The 21241-nt window shown below is 37.8% G+C and overlaps 2 protein-coding genes across 2 annotated transcripts; both read left to right on the top strand.

Annotated features, from left to right (window-relative positions):
• The first annotated feature begins 3716 nt into the window (after window positions 1-3716).
• LOC149815496 (uncharacterized) lies at window positions 3717-8288 on the top strand. The gene is made up of 8 exons (XM_089988367.1): window positions 3717-4032; window positions 4286-4373; window positions 4651-4736; window positions 5901-5979; window positions 6062-6121; window positions 7427-7548; window positions 7683-7754; window positions 7853-8288. The coding sequence occupies exons 1-8, from the start codon at window positions 3719-3721 to the stop codon at window positions 7953-7955; spliced, it is 924 nt and encodes a 307-aa protein (XP_089844493.1). The 5' UTR covers window positions 3717-3718; the 3' UTR covers window positions 7956-8288.
• A 1432-nt stretch (window positions 8289-9720) lies between these two features.
• LOC149815497 (putative pectinesterase 11) lies at window positions 9721-16192 on the top strand. The gene is made up of 5 exons (XM_089990555.1): window positions 9721-9860; window positions 11519-11690; window positions 12923-13111; window positions 15252-15487; window positions 15994-16192. Exons 1-5 carry the CDS (start codon window positions 9721-9723, stop codon window positions 16190-16192), a joined length of 936 nt encoding a protein of 311 aa, XP_089846681.1.
• The last annotated feature ends 5049 nt before the right edge of the window (window positions 16193-21241 follow it).

Raw genomic sequence — 21241 nt, forward strand, 5'->3', positions numbered from 1 at the left:
TACATATTGCTGATTGGCTATCACAAAACATTGAAATAGCAGGTATAGGCTTCTCACCTAGTGGAGTATCCACTAGCATATTCTTAAGCCATTCAGTTTCTCTACAAGCAGATGCCAAAGCAATAAACTCAGATTCCATTATAGAAAGAGTTATACAGGTCTGTTTCTTAAATGTACAATTTTTGTTTTAAACCTATTTTGTACTTCAGCAAGATAAAGAAGAAATTTGGAAAATGCTTCAGATTTATGTTTCATCAAATAAACATAACAAAATTTCGAGTAATCATCTATAAAGGTAATGAAGTACCTATTGCCACCACGACTTAAAACATTATCCACCGTACACACATCAGAATGCACTAATTCAAGCAATTTATAATTCTTTTCTACACTAGGAAACGGGAGTCCAGTTAACTTAGTTTGAATGCATGTCTCACACTTATGTTTAAGTTCTATTCTAACATGACAAGGAAGAAGACCAAAGTTATTCATATTATGAATGCAACGAGAATTTATATGTCCTAATCTTGAATGCCAAAGAAAATAGGAGTCAACCATATAAACAGAAGTAGTAGCTTCATTTATGCTCATCTTGAACATACCACCAGTGGCAAACCCTTTTCCTACAAAGATTTTTCCTTTGGTCACAGTTACAATCCCAGACTCAATAACAATCTTAAAGCCATTTCGTGACAGTAGATCTGCAGAGATTAAATTTTTTCAAACTTCTGGAGCATAGTGGACATTTTCAAGTGTTAGCACTTTCCCGGAGGTGAACTTAATTTTCACACTCCCTTTTCCCAGCACTTTAGTTGAGGAAGATTTTTCCATAAAGAGATTGCATCCCTCCCCCACTACTTCATACGACTTGAACAAGTTCCTGTCGTTTGCCACATGAACAGTGCTTCCAGTATCCAGGTACAAGTCCTTATTTGCAGCCACCATAAAGGTTTCAGAGATTACAGCAACAAGCCTTCCTTCTGACTCATTTGGCTTAGGACCAGTCCTCTTCCGTGCTCTGCATTCTCTAGCAAAATGGCCAAACTTGCCACAAACATAGCAACTAATTTTCTTTTTATCAGCTGGCTTTTTCCCTTTCACAAAATTCTTTTTAATTTTCTAGGTTTTCATGATTTTGCCACCCTTGTTACTAACAAAATTCACTTTAGCATAACCTTCTTTAGGACTCGAATTCTTTTTGTCACGAAGACGAGTCTCTTTCTCAATTCGGATGTCCTTAAGAAGGCCATCTAAAGTGATTTTCTCATTTTTATGTTTTAGGTGATTCCTATATTCTTTCCAGGAATCCGGCAGCTTCCCAATGATGACAGCAACTTGGAAGTCATCATCAAGATACATACCTTCTCCTTTGATCTTATAGGCCAGTATTTGCATCTTATGAATTTGAGCAAGTATTGTCTTATCATCAACAATAGAAAAATTAACATACTGATCTACGATAAACCTTTTGTTACCAGCATCTTCTGTATTGTACTTGATCTCGAGAGCATTCCACAACTCTCCAGCCGACTCCAATGGTGAATACAGGTCAAAGAGTGAATCGGCTAAAGTGTTCAGGATATGCCCTTTGCATCTGTAGTTGTCATTATGCCACTTCTCTCGCTCTTTCTTCTGTTCTTCTGTCTCAACTTCTCCAGCAACGACAGTGGGACAGGACTTTTTGAGGACATAATCGATATGCAGCTCGGACAGCAAGAACGATACCTTTGATTGCCACCGCTTGAAGTTTGACCCATCAAATCGATCGAGTTTTTCAAGGTCACGGCTAAGCAGATTGATGGAGTTGGATGTCGAACCAGAGGCCATAATTGAAGTTCTAAAATTGTTATACAAACCTGGTGAAAATTGGATTTCTGAAAAGAGATTTCAAGCCTAGAGGCACGTTCTTAAGATCGCTATCTTTAGAACTTCAATCGCCCCACTCCGAAAATTCCGAAGATGCGAAAAAGGGTTTTGTTACGACTGAGTTCCCAGGATACAACTAGGCTTGAACCTCAAGAGAGTCACTGCTTCGCAAGAACAGATGACCTCTACCACACATGAACTCTGCAAGCCAATCCGAGAAGAAAGAAAGGAGAAAACTGGAGAGTCAGAGATTCTATTGTTCTTCAAAAGATGAAAATAGAAGAATTTATAGACTTTTAGAGAGGCCAAAACGTTTTGCGATAAATGAGATTAATGGTCATAAATCTGACGGTTTGAAAATAGGACGAAAAGATACATGAACGGTCACCCACCTTTGACTGTTAATCAAAGGCCTCCAAAACCGTCCAACAGTCACAAAGCGCCTTAAACTCAATATAAATGATATTAAAACTTTTCAAACGGCCAGATATCTCAAAACCGAAAAATCAAAACGGATATTTGCGAAGTGCGCCATCAAAATGCCACATTGCGCTTCAAGCGCCCTTGCGCACGCTCGCGCGAACGGCGCAGCAACGTCCGCAAGCCACCCATGGATACAAGGCTTACCAAAGTAAAGAATAGAGAACAAAGTCTATATTTAAACAACTAGAAAAACTGATTTCTCTTAGATATGGGACTAAACTTTTTAAAACACTTTTGGTGGAAAGAAATCATCAATTTTAAAACTTTCCTAACAGATCTCATATCCTGCAATCAAGGATCTCGATAACAGAAAATCAGATGAGAATGAACACTCTAGTAACAAGAAAATGTAACAATAAGAAAGGTATTATGCAACTTCCTAAGAAAGATTATCCTTACCAACAATGATGTTAAGAACAGAAAACACGTATATATCGTGCATTCATATCTGTTTGTGTGTGACTCGTGAGAGATGGATTTTTTGCATTTTATAACTCTGTTTAGCTTGAGCAAGGACTCAAGTGAGCTGAACTTGAACAGACAATCAAGCTCCATTAGGCTTGGTTCATATAGTTATATGAGGCAACAGATATGTATTATTTTGTTAAGTAATGAGACAACAAAACAAGTGTTACTATTTTAGTTTAGCCACTTGCCAGGTGGTGAATTCGAATCCCCACCCCTCCCCTTGTCGCTTAAAAGAAAAACTTTACATTAGAGTAGCCAGCTATAGACAGTGGATGTTGAAGGTCGAGCCGAGTTTCAACACTCAAAAATTTTGAACGAGCTGAGTCAGCCTAAGCTCGGCTCAAACCCGACTCGTGTGCCGCCCTACTCAACATTTCAATTATTCCATTAACATACTTCTTTTCATTTCTATTTTAATGACATGCTTGATACTAAAATGCCTTCATTATTGATTTCTTTAATCAAAGAGCATAAGTAGATTTATTTGATCAAGAACCAAAAAAAGATTGCAGTTAGGATGTCAACCGGTCGGATGTAACCAGATACCCAACCTGAATTTAAATCCGAATCTGAATCCGATTAGTCAAATTAGGCAGCCAAATTCAGATTAGATTAAAAATAAGATTCAGATTTGGTATTAATTTTATATTAAAATTCAAATCTGACTAAGTTCTGGATCCGATTATGTGTAAATATCAGGTTTTAGACTATTGGGATCTGGATTTGGTTTTATCTTTTTCCATCCGCCTCTTCGGATTTAGCAATGCCTAGATCCGACCCGTTGACATTTCTAAATTGTAAAATACATTAAAATAAAACAGGTGGTGAAATGTAATAATTAAAACGTTTGGCGGCCTACGTGAAGGGTTTTTTTGCAACGCTCAAAAACCAGTGGTGGGGTATGAGGGTCAAAAAGATCTGTCTTTACTTTCGCGCTCAACACAGTAGAGAGAGAAACAAGAGAGAGAGAGAGATGCAATCTGCCTTTGCTCCTCCATCCATATCGTTCGCTTCCCGCCTTCACCGACTGTCTTCCCCATCGGAAATATGGGTCTCTCCGACCAGAATCCGGGCGACTATATCGCCGGAAAACGGGGACCAAGGAGCGGCAAAAGGCTCGGGAACTACAGCAAGAGGAAGGCGTCTTCTCAAAGTGAGGGAGGAGAAGAGGAAGAGGGAGTACGATCGAATCCACAACTACCCAACTTGGGCCAAGTAATCTCTCAACAAGACCCTTCCATTCAATAGACTTCTTCTTCTTCTTCTACTACTTCTTGATCATCTTCTTCTTCTCTCTCTCTCGGGGGCGCTTGGATGCAACCACTTATCCCGAAAGTGGTTTAAATTGATGAAATATCCTAACTTCTCCCACTTTTCTGGATAAATGGGCGCATACGAACCCCTTAATTTCTTTCGTCTTTTTCTCGAAATTGGATTTTTTTTAGTAAAGGGGAGATTTATGAAATAGGATTCTTGAAGACGCCTGCAAGGATGATGTGGAACTCCGGGCGGTCCTTGGCAATAGCATTGGGAATCCTGAGTTAATGAGGAAAAGGGTGAGTAATTTCTCTGTTATTTTCTTTTTGATGGGTGTTTGGATACGTGGTGTTGGGAAGCCAGAAATTGTTGCATTGCGAAGCATCTTTTTAAATTATGGAGATGATGCAATCTGTAAGTTCAGAGGATGTTGGTCTTTGGGCAGGAGTTGCAACTGCTAGGGATGGGAATCCTACCATATCCAAATGCTGGAATTGGGAGTTGCAACGCTAGGTGTTTCAGCTAAACATATGCATAATGTGAAACAAAGGTGTTGTTGTGGTTGTAACGGAACAGGTTGAGGAAAGGGTTCGGGAGAAAGGAAGAGATTTCAGCAAGTCGAAAACAGGCTCTGTTCTGGCTTTCAAAGTTAGCTTTAGAGAGTAAGATAAAAACTTCTGTCTTAAATTTTCTTTACCTTGTTACAAAATTGCGATTTATATGAAACTGTTCTTAGACAGAGTTTTTGTGTGATCCTGACGCGATAGTCTAGATTTTATTGGTGGCACCATTTGAACGTAACCCTTACAGAAAAGTGAAGCAAATTGTGTTCTTATGACTAGCAAATATGCGCCAAACAGAGTGATTACAATGGTGTTGATGGATTATATGCTTGCACGTTTTGTTAGGAGTTGAATCATGGAGAAGGTGGACGCTAGTAAAACATGCATAGAACACATGCACACACAGCCGGTGCGCATTTACATCTTCAGGCATGTGATCTTTGATGGGCACAATTCTCCATATGCTAATCCTTCTTCTCTTTGTGGGAGAGTAGGTCCTAAACAGTCTTATAAACACCTTAAAAAACATTTGCATTTCCTTCATTTGACCTTATAGATGCATTCCATATAATTTATTTAGTATAAAGCATGCTTTATATGAGGTTCTTTTCATGTTTAAATGTGTTTTTAGAGTGACAAAAAATCAATAGCTCATATCGCACTAAAACTTGATGAAATAATAAAATTTTATAGTTAAGTAAAGCACTATTTTTTATTAAATAAACAATGATAAACATATGTATAGGTTTAGATTAAGCAAAAAATACCTGTAACTGTATTTTTCTATAGTGTTTAGGAAATTTAGGAGATAAAACTATTGAGGAGCTACTAATTTTCACACACACACACACACACACACACACACACACACACACACACACACACACACACACACACACATATATATATATATATTATAATATACGATATATTTACATAACAAGCCAATTACTCTGATATTGTAAGATTTTCTGTGATATCAGAAAACCTCACCAGTTAAAAGAAAATACAAAAAGTGATACAAAGGATATGAAATAATGATTTTGCTGATATATTTTTTGCAAGAAGTGTTAAACCAAAGGTTAAAAAGTTTTTAAAACATAGAAAAATTAGGATTGATAATAGATGCTTAGCTGAATCATAAACAAAGATAAACAAAAAATATCATGAGATCATCATTTAATTTTCCCTTTTTACTTATTTTTCCACTATATCAGCGAGAGAGTTTTTTGGCTCATTTAACCTACATGTGGCTACTTGCAGCTTCAACCCTACTGATTCGTATATATGGTTTGAACTATATGGTGCTCCATCAGATCGAGATGTTGACCTCATTGGTAGTGTAAGTATTTACTTGTTACTTCAAATTTCATTGAAGCTACTCAATATCAGATTTATCTATAACGATGAACGGTTGCTTGCAGATTATCCAATCATGGTATGTGATGGGACGTTTAGGAGCTTTCAATTCTTCAAATTTACAGGTTTAATCATTACTTATGTTAAACGTTTACATATCACTTATGTTGTATGTGTTGAGTTTGAGAGCAAACATATATTTCTATTTCCAACTTTATGATTGTCCTTCTATCATTTCAACAAAGAAAGTTTAAAGAGAGGAATTTCCTTTGTTTTAGTTAATCACTTCTAAATGGAAGAGGTAAGGGGTACCTGGAATAACATTTTTATTCCATCTGGGAGCATTCTTCATAATTAGTTTCTGTTATCGTTGGTCTATTTTGATAAAACTCCTGTGGTTCCTTTTATTGCATAACATGTTGGTACTCAAAAAGTCAAAAGTGCAGAATTCAAGAAACTGAAGGTGATGAGAACAAATTGCTGCATGCTTTAATTCTTTGCATGTTGTATTGAAGAAGTTTGAAGCTTAAGGTTTTACATTACAGGACAATGGCTTCTCTTTGTACATTCTCTCTCCTTCTGAAAGTTCTCAAGTGTGTGCATGCCTCAAGCACTGCTAGATTAATAGGTTGGCTGTGGATGGTGTAATGGATAAGAAAACCTATTACAGCCGTACACAAGGAACTGCAACAGAGTAGTTGGTATTGCAACCATATCTATGAAGAAGTCAACAATATATGGCCTTTGGATGCCTCTAGGCAGATAACAACCAAAGAATTATGAAATTCAACTTTAGCGTTTTAATAGTAGATTCATTTAGTTAATTCAATCTAACACTTCAAACTTTCAGGACAAAGTTGTGTATTCTTGAAGATTGAAAATTTTCCATGTATCAGGGACACATCCTTGAACCACTGCTACTTTTCTACATTTCAACACTTTTTGTGTCATCATAGGTTTGTAGTGGTTGAAATAGGAATAAGCTCATAGGCATTTCATACTTGGATGATTTGGGAGTCATATCTTTGGTCTAAATTAAAGAGCATACAAGGCTTTCTTTGATGAGGTAGTGAATTTTTCATTCCCCCCCCCCCCCCCCCCCCCTTTTTTCAGGTCAAGAAATTTCTTTTTAAAGAATTTGATATATTTGCAGAAAGATCTTCCTAAGTTACTGAATTTGCAGCAACATCTCAAGCATATCCTCTCTGGAAGGATCTAGACACAAAAAGTTTGCCAAGGCTTGTTATGTTGGTGACTTATTGGTTGCCTTTTTGCCTGCTGAATCAGTCTGGCTTGAGACTTCGTTTTGTTCCAGAGAATCTCCTAATTGTTCCAGAGCAAGTAGAAAGAGATTCTCCCAATCAACATTTTTTTTTGTTGCAAATTTATGATCAAATTCATGCTTCTAATAGCGGTCTTCTCATCTCCAGTTAGCGAATTCATCAATGGACTATGATCCAATCTACGATGCAGATAAAGGAGCTACTGCAATGCTATCATCATTCCATGATATCAGTGATGTTGAATTTCAAGATAACTGGGGTCGAGTTTGGTATATTTTTCTTTTTTTTGTGTTTATGATATTGTTGCTACAACTTGGTTTGTATTCTATAATGCATACTTGCTTTTGCACATTAAGAGCTTTGTCTAGCTCATTCCTGCATTAGTGTTATCTTTTACTTACAGGGTTGATCTTGGAACATCCGACTACTTTGCAGTTGATGTGCTGCTCAATTGCTTAACCGTGTTGAGTTCAGAGTAGGAACTTCCTTGCCCATTATCAACTACGCTTTTTAAGCTATCAAACTCCTTTTTTTTCACTCTCATTTCATTTTTTTGCGACTTTGTTTTTACAGGTATCTAGGAATCCAACAAGTTGTTTTTGGTGGCCGAAGAATTGGTGATTGGGAGGAAGGCATGACAGATTCTGAATACGGGTACAAGTATTTCAAGATCTGAGGACCTATTGTTGGTTGGTGCAAATGAGTAACTGTCACTAGGATAAAGCCAATTTGAAGGGTTACACTTCCTCTGTCTATCTGTTAACTTCAATACATGCCACTGTGTAAGACTTTGTTTGGAACGTTTAGATCCTGACAACAGTTTGCAGTGGAGGAAGAAACGGCATTCAGGGGCCAGCCAGTGTTGTTTACATGGTGGTCGTTTCAGAGATTGTATGTGATGTTTTAGTTTACATATGGAAGTGGCTAGAAAACTTTTGCAGTGTATAAAATGCCTTCCTTTGATAAATGGATTATCTATCATACCATTTTTCTCTTTCCAAGAAACAAAGCAAATTCTCTGTCAAATCAATTGTTTTTTCCTTTTTCCATGGGCCCATGCGTCAAACCAAAATTCTATTCTACATCCATCACCAACTTTCCATTTAATGCCTTCCCCAATAATAGTCAAGCAAAGAAAATTTAGTCTCTCTTAGGAGCAGTCAATGGAACACAAGGAGACCCAAGGAAGGTTGATTCTAGATGTCACAGCTATGTTCAGGAGAAGGCACTTTGGGGGAGGAAAGCAAAATCATAGTGTGTAACCAATTTGTTGGGTATACTCACTTCCCAGCGCACATCTCACTTGATGGAGTTGTGTGTGTGCCCTAATTTCATAGATCTCAAGTGAAATGCACGGTTCTCGAGTGAGATATGCGGTGGGAATTCTTAACAACGATCGATTATATACAATATGACCTGATCTGCTCTCTTCAGGGAGGGCTGTGAGATTGTGGGGAGTGACTTGGGGGAATTTGGCCTTCCCATGCACGTTTAAGAACACTGTTCACATACCTCTCAAAAAGATATTACGAGTCCCCTTTCTAAGGGGTCTGTTTGTATTGTAGAGAGAGAGAGAGAGAGAGACTAACCCTTGATTGATCAAGAAAACAAGTACTCAACCCAAAAGAAAACATCAAGAATAAAGAGAAATTTCACTAATATTTCATTTGTTCACACAAAACTACAATTCACAAACATCTCATACGCTTCAATACGAACTACTACGAAAACCCATTTAAATTTTTTTTGGATTATTTTAAACTTTCATTTTTTCAAAGATGAAAACTAACTAATTTATTAACTTGCTATAGTCCAAGAAATCGACCATTTCCCCCCAATAATATAGATGTAATTCAAAAGCTTCATGAAAGAAGTTGATTCAATTTACTATAAAGAAAATATGATTTATGCATAACTACCCTCTTGAACAAAATCCAAAGATGCCGACGATTTTAATTCACATCCCTCCCCCCCTTGTGACGATATCATGCCTTGATTTGTGCTATGGTGCTTTGAAAATGTGTGGAAACGCAACCTGATTGAATGAGAAGTAGTTGTTTGGTCAAAACCTTTATTTGTTTTTTCCCCTCTTGTTGGAAGGTGGCCAAACATTGTTCTGTCCTATTTTTCTTTAATAACTTGAATACCAAACTGACAATGTGTGCATAATATTCCAATTTGTGCCCAACCAAATGTAGATAATATGTTCCAAGAAGACAAACCCTAAATAGGAATAAGCATTAATTATAGGCGATAATTCAGGCAGAAGGTCTGCAAATATGAGCAACATACTTTGGTATATAGAAACTCATGCCTCTTTGTGGCCGATATCAATAGTTTGGATATAACATTTCTTCAAATATAACAACATGGGCAGCATCAATTTCCTCATTTTGATGGTCATTTTACTTGGATTTCTCCTTAATGGAGGTTTGGGAGTGATGGATTATAGTAGTGGAGTGTTCATTGTAGTCGACCAAAGAGGGACAGGAAATTTCAGGACAGTGCAGCAAGCTATAGACGCGGTTCCCTTCAACAACATGGAGAGAGTCCTTATTTTCATTAAACCCGGGATATACAGGTCAGTTTTTATTTTCTTGAAAATTAACTTCAAAAATTTATGCCTGTTTGAGTTTGTATTCTTTAGTGAAACATACTGATGAACTTGCTTCACCCCTTTTGAATATCAAAGACTTGAGGTCCAGATGAAGTTTGTTATAGTAAAAGTTTCTGTTTTTGATAATGAGAAACCATTGCTTTGGTTCGAGTGTCCCATTAAGGGCCAAGAGGTGCCATCTTGGTCATGGCCCTGTTTTGATGTCTGAATTGGCCTCGGCTTTGCCGCAAGGGATGCACACTTTGTGTATTGAACTCTTGATGTCCTTTGATTCGAACACCTTAAGCCGACCCTGCCTGTCTTTGTGGGCTTGCTCTAATAAGAAATAATGGTTGTTTGATGCAATGTTTTCAGAATTTGCTGAAAACTCATGGCATCATCTTGTGCTATGTGTAGATAATTGCAAAGCACACAGCATTGTATTCTTAGGCCCTGTTTGGGAAGTAGATGTTGTAAGAATTGGCTGAAGCCTCAGAGATTCTCCAGGGACGACGAATTTCCAAATCTGTTCTTGTTGTGGTGTTACGAGACTGAATGAATTGATAAGTTACTAATGGAGTCCATCCCCATCAAATTGTTCATTTTCCTTTTTCTTTTTTGATGATCAAGCTGAAAGATTACAGACCCCCTCCTTTCAGGTAGACAAGCCCTACTGGTGGCCATACCATGGGGTTCGAACCTGCAACATCCATTCTAAGGGTGCCAACAGGTCGGGTTTGGTTCGAACCCAGGTGGTACAAGACTTGGACCCGGTTTTTGAGTATCATATCGGGTCTAGACCCGGATCTAACAGGTCCACTATATGAAAAACTATACTCGGACCCGATAAGAACTACATGAACCAGACCTGGACCATACCTGGTAAAACAATATTTTTTATTGTTTTTACATTGAAAAATTGCTGGTCTTAATCGAAACTTGGGTCGGGTCGGGTCCGGGTCTGGTATAAAATTTAACAAACTATACCAGGGTTCATGTATTAGTCGGACCTTCGGGTCTGGACCCAGGTCTTATTATTTATCACCATACTCGGACCTTATAGAATGCCTGTATGCCTAATCTATGCAAAGTAGGTGCCCTACTTAGCAATACAAGATCTTCTTTGTCTAGGTCTAGCCACCAAATGGTAAATCCAACCATACTGATGTGTTTTAACATGATTTATTAGCTGTGTTATAAGTTTTTCTCATGTCTAATACATCATCAGGTCTTATTTTTGAGACAATGAAAAAACCAACCGCATACAATTCATGAAAATAAGGGTGGTATATAAACGACATAAAACATCATATATATTTCAGTCCACTTTAACGCATGAAAATAATAAATAGAACATGTTAAATATGATCCAAAGATTAGATTTTGCATTCAGAGCTTAAATCTCTGTAAATCAACTGTGTATATGGTGGTAAGGTACCACCATAAAGGACCCATAGTAATAACCAAAAAACTCGTCACCTTCAAGTTGCAATGTAGCGTTCAAAATTAAAGCTCACGACTCTTAGTCTGTTACCCATAAAGGAATAACTTGTTTAATGGATTTATCATTGGTTATGCCTCTTTCTCCTCTACTGGTTGTGTTTTTTCTACTGTACCTGACTGTTAGTAGCTATCTTGAGCAGGGAGAAGGTGACTGTTCCAGCAGGCAAGCCCTTCATAATTTTGACAGGATGGGTGGCCAATCAGACGGTCATAAGTTGGAACGCGAGCAATAGGCAGAATGGTGGAACATACAACTCGGCCACATTGACTGTGTTTGCTTCTGATTTTGAAGCAAGATCTCTCACAATTCAGGTTATTCAACCATCACCCACTTGCAAGGATCTTTTCTTTTATAGTGCAGTGGGTGCCTCTTGCCGTAAGGTCAAAGCTGAGTGTAACCTCAAAGGATTTACCAACTGGAGACCTGCCGATGTACCTGTAGGCAATGTGAAAAGATCAGGGGCAATATGATTGCACAAATATTTGTGCATTAAGCACCTGATCACCCTCCATCTTGGGGGACATGGCTTGTCAGTTGTGGGGCCCAAGGCATTTGTGCCATGTGATTGCACCCCATCCGGACTCGTCGGTGATAGGGAATTTGTTTTTGACCCAGCCAAATAAATAAAAAACTGGGTCCATTCAATTGTTTTTGGGACTAATTAGTTGAGTCAGCCTGAGACAATTATCTTATGAACCACCATACGAGGGCTCAACTTATCTGGCTAGGGTACAGCTTGTGATGTCCCAAGTTGAAGGAAAGTCATGAGTTCCATACCTAAGGGTGTGATTGTTGAGTTCAGTTCCACTCATCCCTTATGCCATCCCTCGTCTTCATACCCTTCTTAAATCTTATTGTTCTGATCAAATCTAGCCTTAATAGATAGATTCTTTGGATCACATTTTTTAATAAAAATAGCAATTTTTAAATCACAAAATTTTGTTTTTTTGTTAATCATTGATTTTTGAATCGTCAAAAAATCAAGCACCCAAGTTAGATTTCAGGGATTTATATGTTGATCTTACCTAAATGAATGATATAGATAACATTTATGGAGTCTGATTTGATAAAAACAACTTGCATCATCTTGAAGGGTATAAAGATGGGGGATAACAGGGGATGAGTGAAAGCTATTTGGTGATTGTTTCACACCAGAACAGGAGAAACAGGCCCTCCTGTTCCTCGTAAGCTCTAGACAATCATTCACGTGGCGTGGCACCCACTTTTTTTATTGATAGGCAAGCTGGGGTTAGGCATACCCTGCCAGTTATACAACTGTAACATTGGGTTTTGAACCTGCAACGTCCCAACACAAGGTGACTTGCACTAGCAGCTCCTACCAGACAAGCAGAACCCCCATTGGTGTGTCCCAACACAAGGTGGTGCCCACTTCCTTTCACACAAAAGATGGGATTTCTTAAGAAAGCTGCATCGCATCTCCTCCCCAGCCCTTGGGAAGCACTTTCCTGCTAGGGGGTTCTGCACTCCTCAGGATGTGGGCACCAGAATTTAACCAACCAATGCTAGTTGAATTTGAATGCAGAACACCTACGGCTACGACGATCAGGCGGTGGCTCTGCGCGTTTCCGGAGACAGAGCTGTGTTTCGCAACTGCAGGATTCTTGGGTACCAAGACACCATACTCGATGATACAGGACGGCACTACTTCAGTAATTGCTACATCGAAGGGGGTGCTGACTTCATATGCGGGAATGGCCTCTCCCTCTACCAAGTAAAGTTGGAAGTTGAAACTACACATTCATACACATAAAACCAGAAGTTGATCAAACCATGCATTCATACACACACGCAAAACCCAGTATATAACCAACGGGGGCTCCAATCGTCTGGTAGGAGCAGTTTGTGCAAGTCACCATGTGAATGGGAAGTTGCAAGTTCCAACCCCACTGGTACATGTATATGGGTGGTTTAATAACTGCTTGGTAGTATAAACAAGCCCTCTGCCTGTTTGGGTTGACTAAACCCTGTTTCTAAAAGAGGGGTTATATATATATATATATATATATATATATATATATATATATATATATATATATATGGTTAACTAAAATATGTAAACAGTAGGTCAAATATGTAAACTGGTATGAATCCAGATTTTCATAGGTTTGCTTTATTTTTTTTTAACTTTCACCCTACGGATGCTATCAACATGCAAGATTTTATAGAAACAGACTCTTGGATCTTCCAATTATTATGTATAAGAAGAATCTTTTAAGGCTTGAAAATTAATGCCTTAAATTTTTTATAAATATGCAAACATAAAAAATCACATTATTATGATCTAATAATCAATTTTAAGCAAAATGGACAACCCCAAATGCATCTGCAGGGTTAGATTTGCAAAAAAAAACTATAAAAATCTTGTTTCATACCAGTTTACATATATATATATATATATATATATATATATATATATATATATATATATATATATATATATATATATATATATATATATATATATATATATAAACTCGTATCATCGAATGAGTTTTCATCAAACAAGCCTTGGATGCGTGTCAAAAAAATTTCAAAAAAGGGTTTTTAGTAGTGGTTCTTGACCGCCACTAAAGATCTAGTTTCTGCACAGAAAAAACATGATTTTTTGGTGCCGCTGATCGCGTGCTCAATCAGCAACACAAAAAGAGTTCAATTTTTGTCAAACATTTTACATGATACAGGTTACTCTCTCTCTCTCTCTCTCTCTCTCTATATATATATATATATATATATATATATATATATATATATATATATATATATATATATATATATATATATATATATATATATATTCACTGGAATATGAAAACTAATGTGTGAACTACAATTTTCATGAATTTTGTGTTCTTTTCTCTTGAATTTAAGTGTATCTACATGATTGGTTTTATAAACTAGGTTTTTTAAAGGCTTTAAAATTAATGGCTTATAATCTTCATAAATAATCAAGTATTTAAAATTTGCATTTTGTCATCGAAAATACATGATCCAGTGGTTGATTCCTAAAAAATTCACCGTGTCAATCACATTCGCATGGTTGGATTTCCAAAAAAATATTGAAAATGCCATATTTCTAGTTCTTATATTCTAGTGTGTATATATACATAGAGAGAGAGAGAGAATAATGTGCGCGTTCCACCTGTTAGGCCCATTCAAAAACCATAGTTTTTGGTGATTTTTCTCACATCTAATATCATAGTTATGATCTATATGTTATGTTTAGTGGGAACCGGCTTTTGGATCACCGGAATATGACCTTGTTTTCCCGGTGATCCAAGATCAATGGCTACGAGGGCATCAATTTTTCCTGACTCATAAAGATACAATTTTTGTCAAAAAAATATGATCCAAGAGTAAATTTCCACTAAATTGAGCATGCTAAACACATCTAACGATTCAGATCTATCATAAAACGCTTCAAACTATGGAGACTAACAGACAGAACGAAAAGAGGGCCTAATATGTTGAGTTTTCACACACACACACATATATATATATATATATATATATATATATATATATATATATATATATATATATATATATATATATATATATATATATATATATGTGTGTGTGTGTGCGCTAACAGCTTCCCCTGCCAATAGTACTCAATGGGCTCGTGATGGACTACACAATCTTTTATTTGCTCTAAAAGTGCTTTAGCGTCAGATAGTGCCCGCCACTAAAAGTTCAGTTTGCGTGGGGGTGTTTTAACATCGCCCATTTTCCATGATGGACGGCACTGAGGCGTTGACCACCAACGCCAGGAATAGCTGTTATCAGCTACTTTCTCTGTGTGTGTATATATATATATATATTCTCATGGAGTTGGTTTACCTTGCCAACAGAACTGCCATCTGCATACGATTCCGAAGCTCAACGGTGCAATTGCTGCGCAGAGACGGTCGTCGTGGCAGGAGGACACTGGCTTCGTGTTCCTCGGTTGCAAGATCACTGGAAATGGGCTAGTGTTCCTGGGGAGGGCATGGGGTCCTTTCTCCAGGGTCATCTATGCATACACTTACATGGAGAACATAATTTTCCCACAGGGTTGGCATGACTGGGACGACCCTACCAGAGCAAGGTATGTAAATGGTTCACATTCTGGTAAGGTGTAGCCATTTTTTTATGATAAGAAACCCTTGTCAAAGCCGGGGGGGCCACGACCATCGTGCCTTACGTGGCCCACCTCTGAAAGCTACAGATACACCCATGAGCCAGTGGGGTTTGACCGGGTGCCTTCAACTCAGCACCCTCGCAACCACCCCGCTGGCCACGCTTGTAGCCAATATCAGATCCGAGTAATGGGATATTGGCTAAAGGGATTCCGATTCAGTTTTAGATGGTGAAAAGTTTATACCAAATCCGATTTTGTACATGTAATCCAATTCGGATATCCTTCAGATTCATTAGCAAAAAATCATAACCACATCCACATCCACATCCGGATACGGGTTTGGCTTACCAAATCTGACTAAAAGAAGTCAGGTTTGGTCAAATATCAGATAAAATCTGATCCATTGACATCCCTAAGAAAAACCACACGTTAGCCATCATCATTCATTGTATTAATGTTCTGTTTATCTGTAGGACTGTGTCTTATGGCGAATACAAATGTTATGGACCTGGTGCAACCATGATGGGAAGAGTGGCATGGTCTCATGAACTTACAGATGCGGAGGTCCAACCACTGCTTTCGATTCGAATGATCAACGGCCAGTATTGGATTAGACCGATGCCAACGCGAATACAAAGGGCCGCGTATATAAGACATTGTTATAGGTGCTAGCGACGCTTATTGAGGTGCAAAATCAACGCACCAATTCACCACAAATTCTTAGTCATTGAGTGCTATTGTCTTTTTTGAGAAAAGAAGAAAATTCATTCATATTGAGTTAGAAATAAAGTGCAGAGTACGCCATATGATGAGGCGTCATCAACGCAGCATACGTCAGAAAAAATCAAGAAACAGATGGTGCAAGCAACTTGTCAAAACAAAATCTCAAACATCGACTAGATGGCCCAATAAGCTGCTTTGCCCAACCACGAAAGATCAGAACCCTGCAAATTCAATTTTGCAGCTAAAAAAACAGATCTCATTGAACCACCCAATGAACAGATTTGGCAGACATTATCTTACCTCTAAACAATACGTTGCTCCTTTCCTCCCAAAGGCTGAAATCAATCACCATCACCACAGTAGGACCAATTATCAGCGGTCTGAAGCAGGAGAGTTGAGCAACCTCAATTCTTATATCCGGCCATGCAAGAGCTTCATTAATGCTTGAAAGTATGGGCAAAACCAAAGTAAATGCTCAGCTGTTTCTAAATCCCTTTGGCAAAGACAACATCTGTTAGCTAAACAAATCTCCATATTCTGCAAACGATCCTGAGTCTTTATTCTACCTGCAAGCAAAGAAAGATGCTCTAGGAGAAGGCCCCTTGCACCAGATTGTTCCTCCTTAGGAAGCCAACTCATACCCTGCTACCCTGCTCAGTGCACGCCAAATAACAGGATGATACTGAAAATCGGCCATCTTTGGAGAAAGCCCATTATGAATCATCCATGAACACACCCTCTTTAAAAATTCCAAAAGCTTTAGTGATTGCCTTCCATACTTGTGAACCCTTTTACCAAGTGGGATTCGGTGAACATTGAGTGGGCGGCCCATCTAATCTATATTTCAACCTCAAAACCTTTGCCCAAGGTGAGTCCTCCGATGCATCTCCACCACCAATGACAAATCGAATACCCAGCTCACCCCTATCCACCAGGCAAGTAACATGATTCCAATTGACTAAGGACTTTGATTATGAAGATCCATTCCATAGGAAGTATCTGAATATTTTATTTATTCTATTTTCTACCTTTTTTGGCAAATAAAATAAGGCGAGCTGATGCAGAGGCATGCTGTTTAGAACTTGCCTTCCCAAGAATTGATTTTTGAAAGAACCTTGTCCTCAAGCAAAGGTTAGATTCTTTACACCATTTAAGAAGGAACTGTCGTGCCAAATAACACAATGTCATCTGCATATTGTAACATACAACACCCATTCAAGCCCGAAATGTTCAGCTGATCAATAATGTTTGAATCCATAGCTTTTCTTAAAACTGCACTGAAAGCTTCACCCACCACATTAAAAACAAGAGGTGATAAAGGCCATCCTTGCAGGAGACCACATTGTATTGAGAAGAAATGTCCCCTCTCACCATCTACCGAAACTGCAATTTCAGCTGTGGAGGGCCAATTCCATTATCCATCTTATATATTTTTCATTAAAAGCCATGTTCCTCAAACATTCCTCTAAGAACGGGCATCTGAAGGAATCAAACGCCTTAAAAACATCAAGTTTTAAAATGAAAAAAGGCTTCTTATAAGATCCCAATGAGTGCACTAATTCATTGGCAAGGAGAACACCATCGTGTAACAAATGACCCTTAATAAATGCAGTTTGAAAGGAATATATGGCAAAACCTGTTTCAACCTATTCATCAGAAGTTTAGCGAGAACTTACAGAGAATGTTTAACAAAGAAATAGGTCGAAATCCAGATATATCCTCAGCATGCAAGCCTTTTGGAATTAATATAAATTCTGACATGTTAATCTCCCTAAGCATGACCTTGTTATCATGAAATTCAGAGACCATTTGCAAATGTTCTAACTTGCAATCTTCCCAAAAGCACTTGAAACAGTGGGTAGGATATTCATCAGGACCAGGAGACTTACCTGATGGAAGAGACCAAATCGCTGTATTTAATTCTTCCAATGAGAAAGGTTCCGTCAGCGAATCAGCTTGACCCTCCGAAAGGTGACCATAGGGAAGATATTTTAAAGAGCCTCCGACACACCCACTGTCAGAAAATAGATTTTTATAGTAACATGTGATCGCTTTCAAAACTTGATCCTCTGCACAGATTTGCAAGCCGATTCTGATAAATAGATTTCTATTGATGCGCCTTCGGTGTGAAGCCTTTATGTGGAAATACTTTGAATTCTGCTCTCCGCATCTTATCCACTTGATTCGGGACCTTTGTCTCCACATAACTTCACTTCGGTGCCCAAATAGGGGTGCACACTGCACACGAGCTGAGTTCAAAAACATAGCTGTTCAAGCTTGGCTCGAGCCCCAGCCAAGCTTGAACAACTTTTGTCCAAACTCGGCTCGAGTCGAGCTCTATCTTGGCTTGGTTTGAGCATTTTTTATTTAAAAGAAGTTTAAAAGTATAGTGAAGACAGTGGGTTTTGAACTACCCACCTCCTCAAGAAAAAGTTTAACACCTTACACATCTAAGTAAATCATCGTGATGTGATTAATTTGCAAACATAAATTATACGTATACTATATTTGGGTGCTAGCTAGCTCGGCTAGTTTTTGTGTACGGAGCTTGAGCCTGTGCTCAAGCACGGCTCGGGTAGGCTCAAGCTTGGCTCGTTTATCTACCCGAATGAGTTTGAGCCGAGCTTAAACGAGTTGAGCTTGAACGGAGCCCGAGCTAGCTCTCGTTATACACCCCTACAGCCAACTTTTAATATTTTTTTATAGGTCTGCAATAGTTGACATCATCAACTCCCTTTCTGGTGGAAGAAGAGTATCTATTTGGTCTTGTAGGTGTTAGGATTTTTGTCCTCCCAGATGTGCATTTCATTGAATCTTGTGTCACCATTTTCTATGACCCACATGTTAATATGCCCATGAAGCCGCCTACACTTGCTTGCCACTCATCTCCTGTATGCAGGCTTTGACCACCGATCAGAGACCTTTCTAAAACCAGAGATGCCAAGCCACTAATCTTCGAACCTAAAGCGCTTTTAGAGTTTATTTTTCTTCCAAACTCTAAATGATTGCACCATGATCAGACTCAATTCTGGAACAAATATGAGTTGCTAAGTCAAAATTTTGAGGGTTATTGTCATGTTTGTTGGATTTTAAATCCGCCAAAAAACTTAATAGCTCGTGAACTTGTTTGTGTTAAATTGTTGAAAAAAATGAATATAAACTAAATCTTGATGGGAAAGCTTTCTTGAATCTATTGGTGCTCTGGTGGATCTGTGACGGGTATGATCTTTCAGAACCTCTATACGTGGCTTTAAATTTTTTCTAAACCTAATGAGAGAGGAATAATTTTCTCTTGATGATGATACTGAGCCTGAGAGAATATCCGCTATATATGATTTTTGGGTCATAACCTAATTATAACCACCTTAGGGTTTATTTTCAATTTAGCTCATTATAAAATTAGAAATTAACAAATAAGGGCACATGAGGTCTCTACACATAATATCATACTCTATGAGATATCATATGGCTCAAGCGTATGTGATTACTTTATATAGGCCTTAACCTTAGACAACATATACTGTGCGATTAAACATATGTAGGCCTACATGATTTATCTAACAATCTCCTACTTGGGCCATATATGTCACCTTACAATCATACATTATAACCTTATGAACTCAAAAACATTGTATTATCAGTTGACATCTTTAACAATCTGGTCCATTGATCATGTCAAAATAGAACCAAAGCGGTCTTTATTACAATCATCGTAATTAAACTCATTAATGATCACGTATATTGACATAACCAAACAATATAGATCAAGTATGGATGTGAAGCATAAAAATTACATGTAATGTGATCCAAACATGCCTATTTTCAACTGGTCTTGCCTTAATCTTTAGTGAGATCACAACAAATGAGTACAGAATGAAACCAAAACCTAAACTTTATACTAAGTGGTAAAAGAAACTTTATTATTTCATAGAACCTTCAAATACAAACTCCCACTAAACTAGCATATATATCATAAAATAATAAAACATACATTTGAGCAGTATGCTCGTGAAAGACCTTGGGTGGCAAACCTTTAGTAAGCGGATCCGTAATCATGGAGTTTGTGCCAATATGTTCTATCGATATCTGACCATTCTACACTTTTTCTTTAACAATAAAGAATTTGATGTCAATATGATTTGACTTCGATGAACTCATGTTATTATTGGAATATAGCACTGTTGAATTATTGTCACAAAATAATTTTAGTGATCTCTCAACATTATCCAAAATTTGTAGCCCTATGACAAAGTTACGTAACTATATTTCATGATTAGATGCCTCATAACAGGCTACAAACTCTGCTCACATAGTGGAAGAAGCAATGTGCATCTGTTTGGCACTCTTTCAAGAAATAGCTCTTTCGACCAACGAAAAAACATAATCTGACGTGAATTTGTGACTGTCTTGACATCCAGCAAAGTTAGAATCAGAATACTCAATGATCATCAACCGATCTGACTTTTTGTTTGTGAGCATGCAACTTTTGTTGTTTGCAAGTACCGCACAACCCGTTTGACTGCTTTCCAATGATCCATACCTAGGTTACTAAGATATCTGCCTAGCATCCCAACAATGTATGTTATATCTTGACATATACACACTTAAACATACATAAGACTCTTCACAATAGATGCATAGAGAATCTGCTTCATATTTTTAACTTCAAACTGGTGTTTGAGGCATTGAGTGAGACTAAACTTGTCTCCCTTAGGAACATGAGTATCACATGGTTTACAATTCTTCATCCCAAATCTATCCAGAATCCTTTCAATATAGCTCTTTTGTGATAATCTAAGAATACCCCGAGAATGATCTCGATGTATCTAGATCCTAAGTACAAAAGATGTATCACCAAGATTTTTCATTTCAAATTTCTTTGTCAGAAATCTCTTGGTTTCATGCAATATGCATATATTATTATTGGTAAATAATATGCCATCGACATATAAAACCAGAAAAATATATTTACCCCCATTGAACGTATGATATATGTAT

Source organism: Nuphar pumila, chromosome 15, assembly GCF_984573655.1.
Source record: "Nuphar pumila chromosome 15, dmNupPumi1.hap1.1, whole genome shotgun sequence".
NCBI classification, from domain to species: domain Eukaryota; kingdom Viridiplantae; phylum Streptophyta; class Magnoliopsida; order Nymphaeales; family Nymphaeaceae; genus Nuphar; species Nuphar pumila.

Coding starts and splice junctions, on each gene's coding strand:
- LOC149815497 (XM_089990555.1), top strand. CDS start 9,721: ATGGATTATAGTAGTGGAGTGTTCATTGTAGTCGACCAAAGAGGGACA. Junction 13,112..15,251: donor ATGGCCTCTCCCTCTACCAA/GTAAAGTTGGAA, acceptor CCTTGCCAACAG/AACTGCCATCTGCATACGAT. Junction 15,488..15,993: donor GACGACCCTACCAGAGCAAG/GTATGTAAATGG, acceptor GTTTATCTGTAG/GACTGTGTCTTATGGCGAAT.
- LOC149815496 (XM_089988367.1), top strand. CDS start 3,719: ATGAGGGTCAAAAAGATCTGTCTTTACTTTCGCGCTCAACACAGTAGA. Junction 4,374..4,650: donor CTGAGTTAATGAGGAAAAGG/GTGAGTAATTTC, acceptor GTAACGGAACAG/GTTGAGGAAAGGGTTCGGGA. Junction 7,549..7,682: donor GATAACTGGGGTCGAGTTTG/GTATATTTTTCT, acceptor TTTTACTTACAG/GGTTGATCTTGGAACATCCG.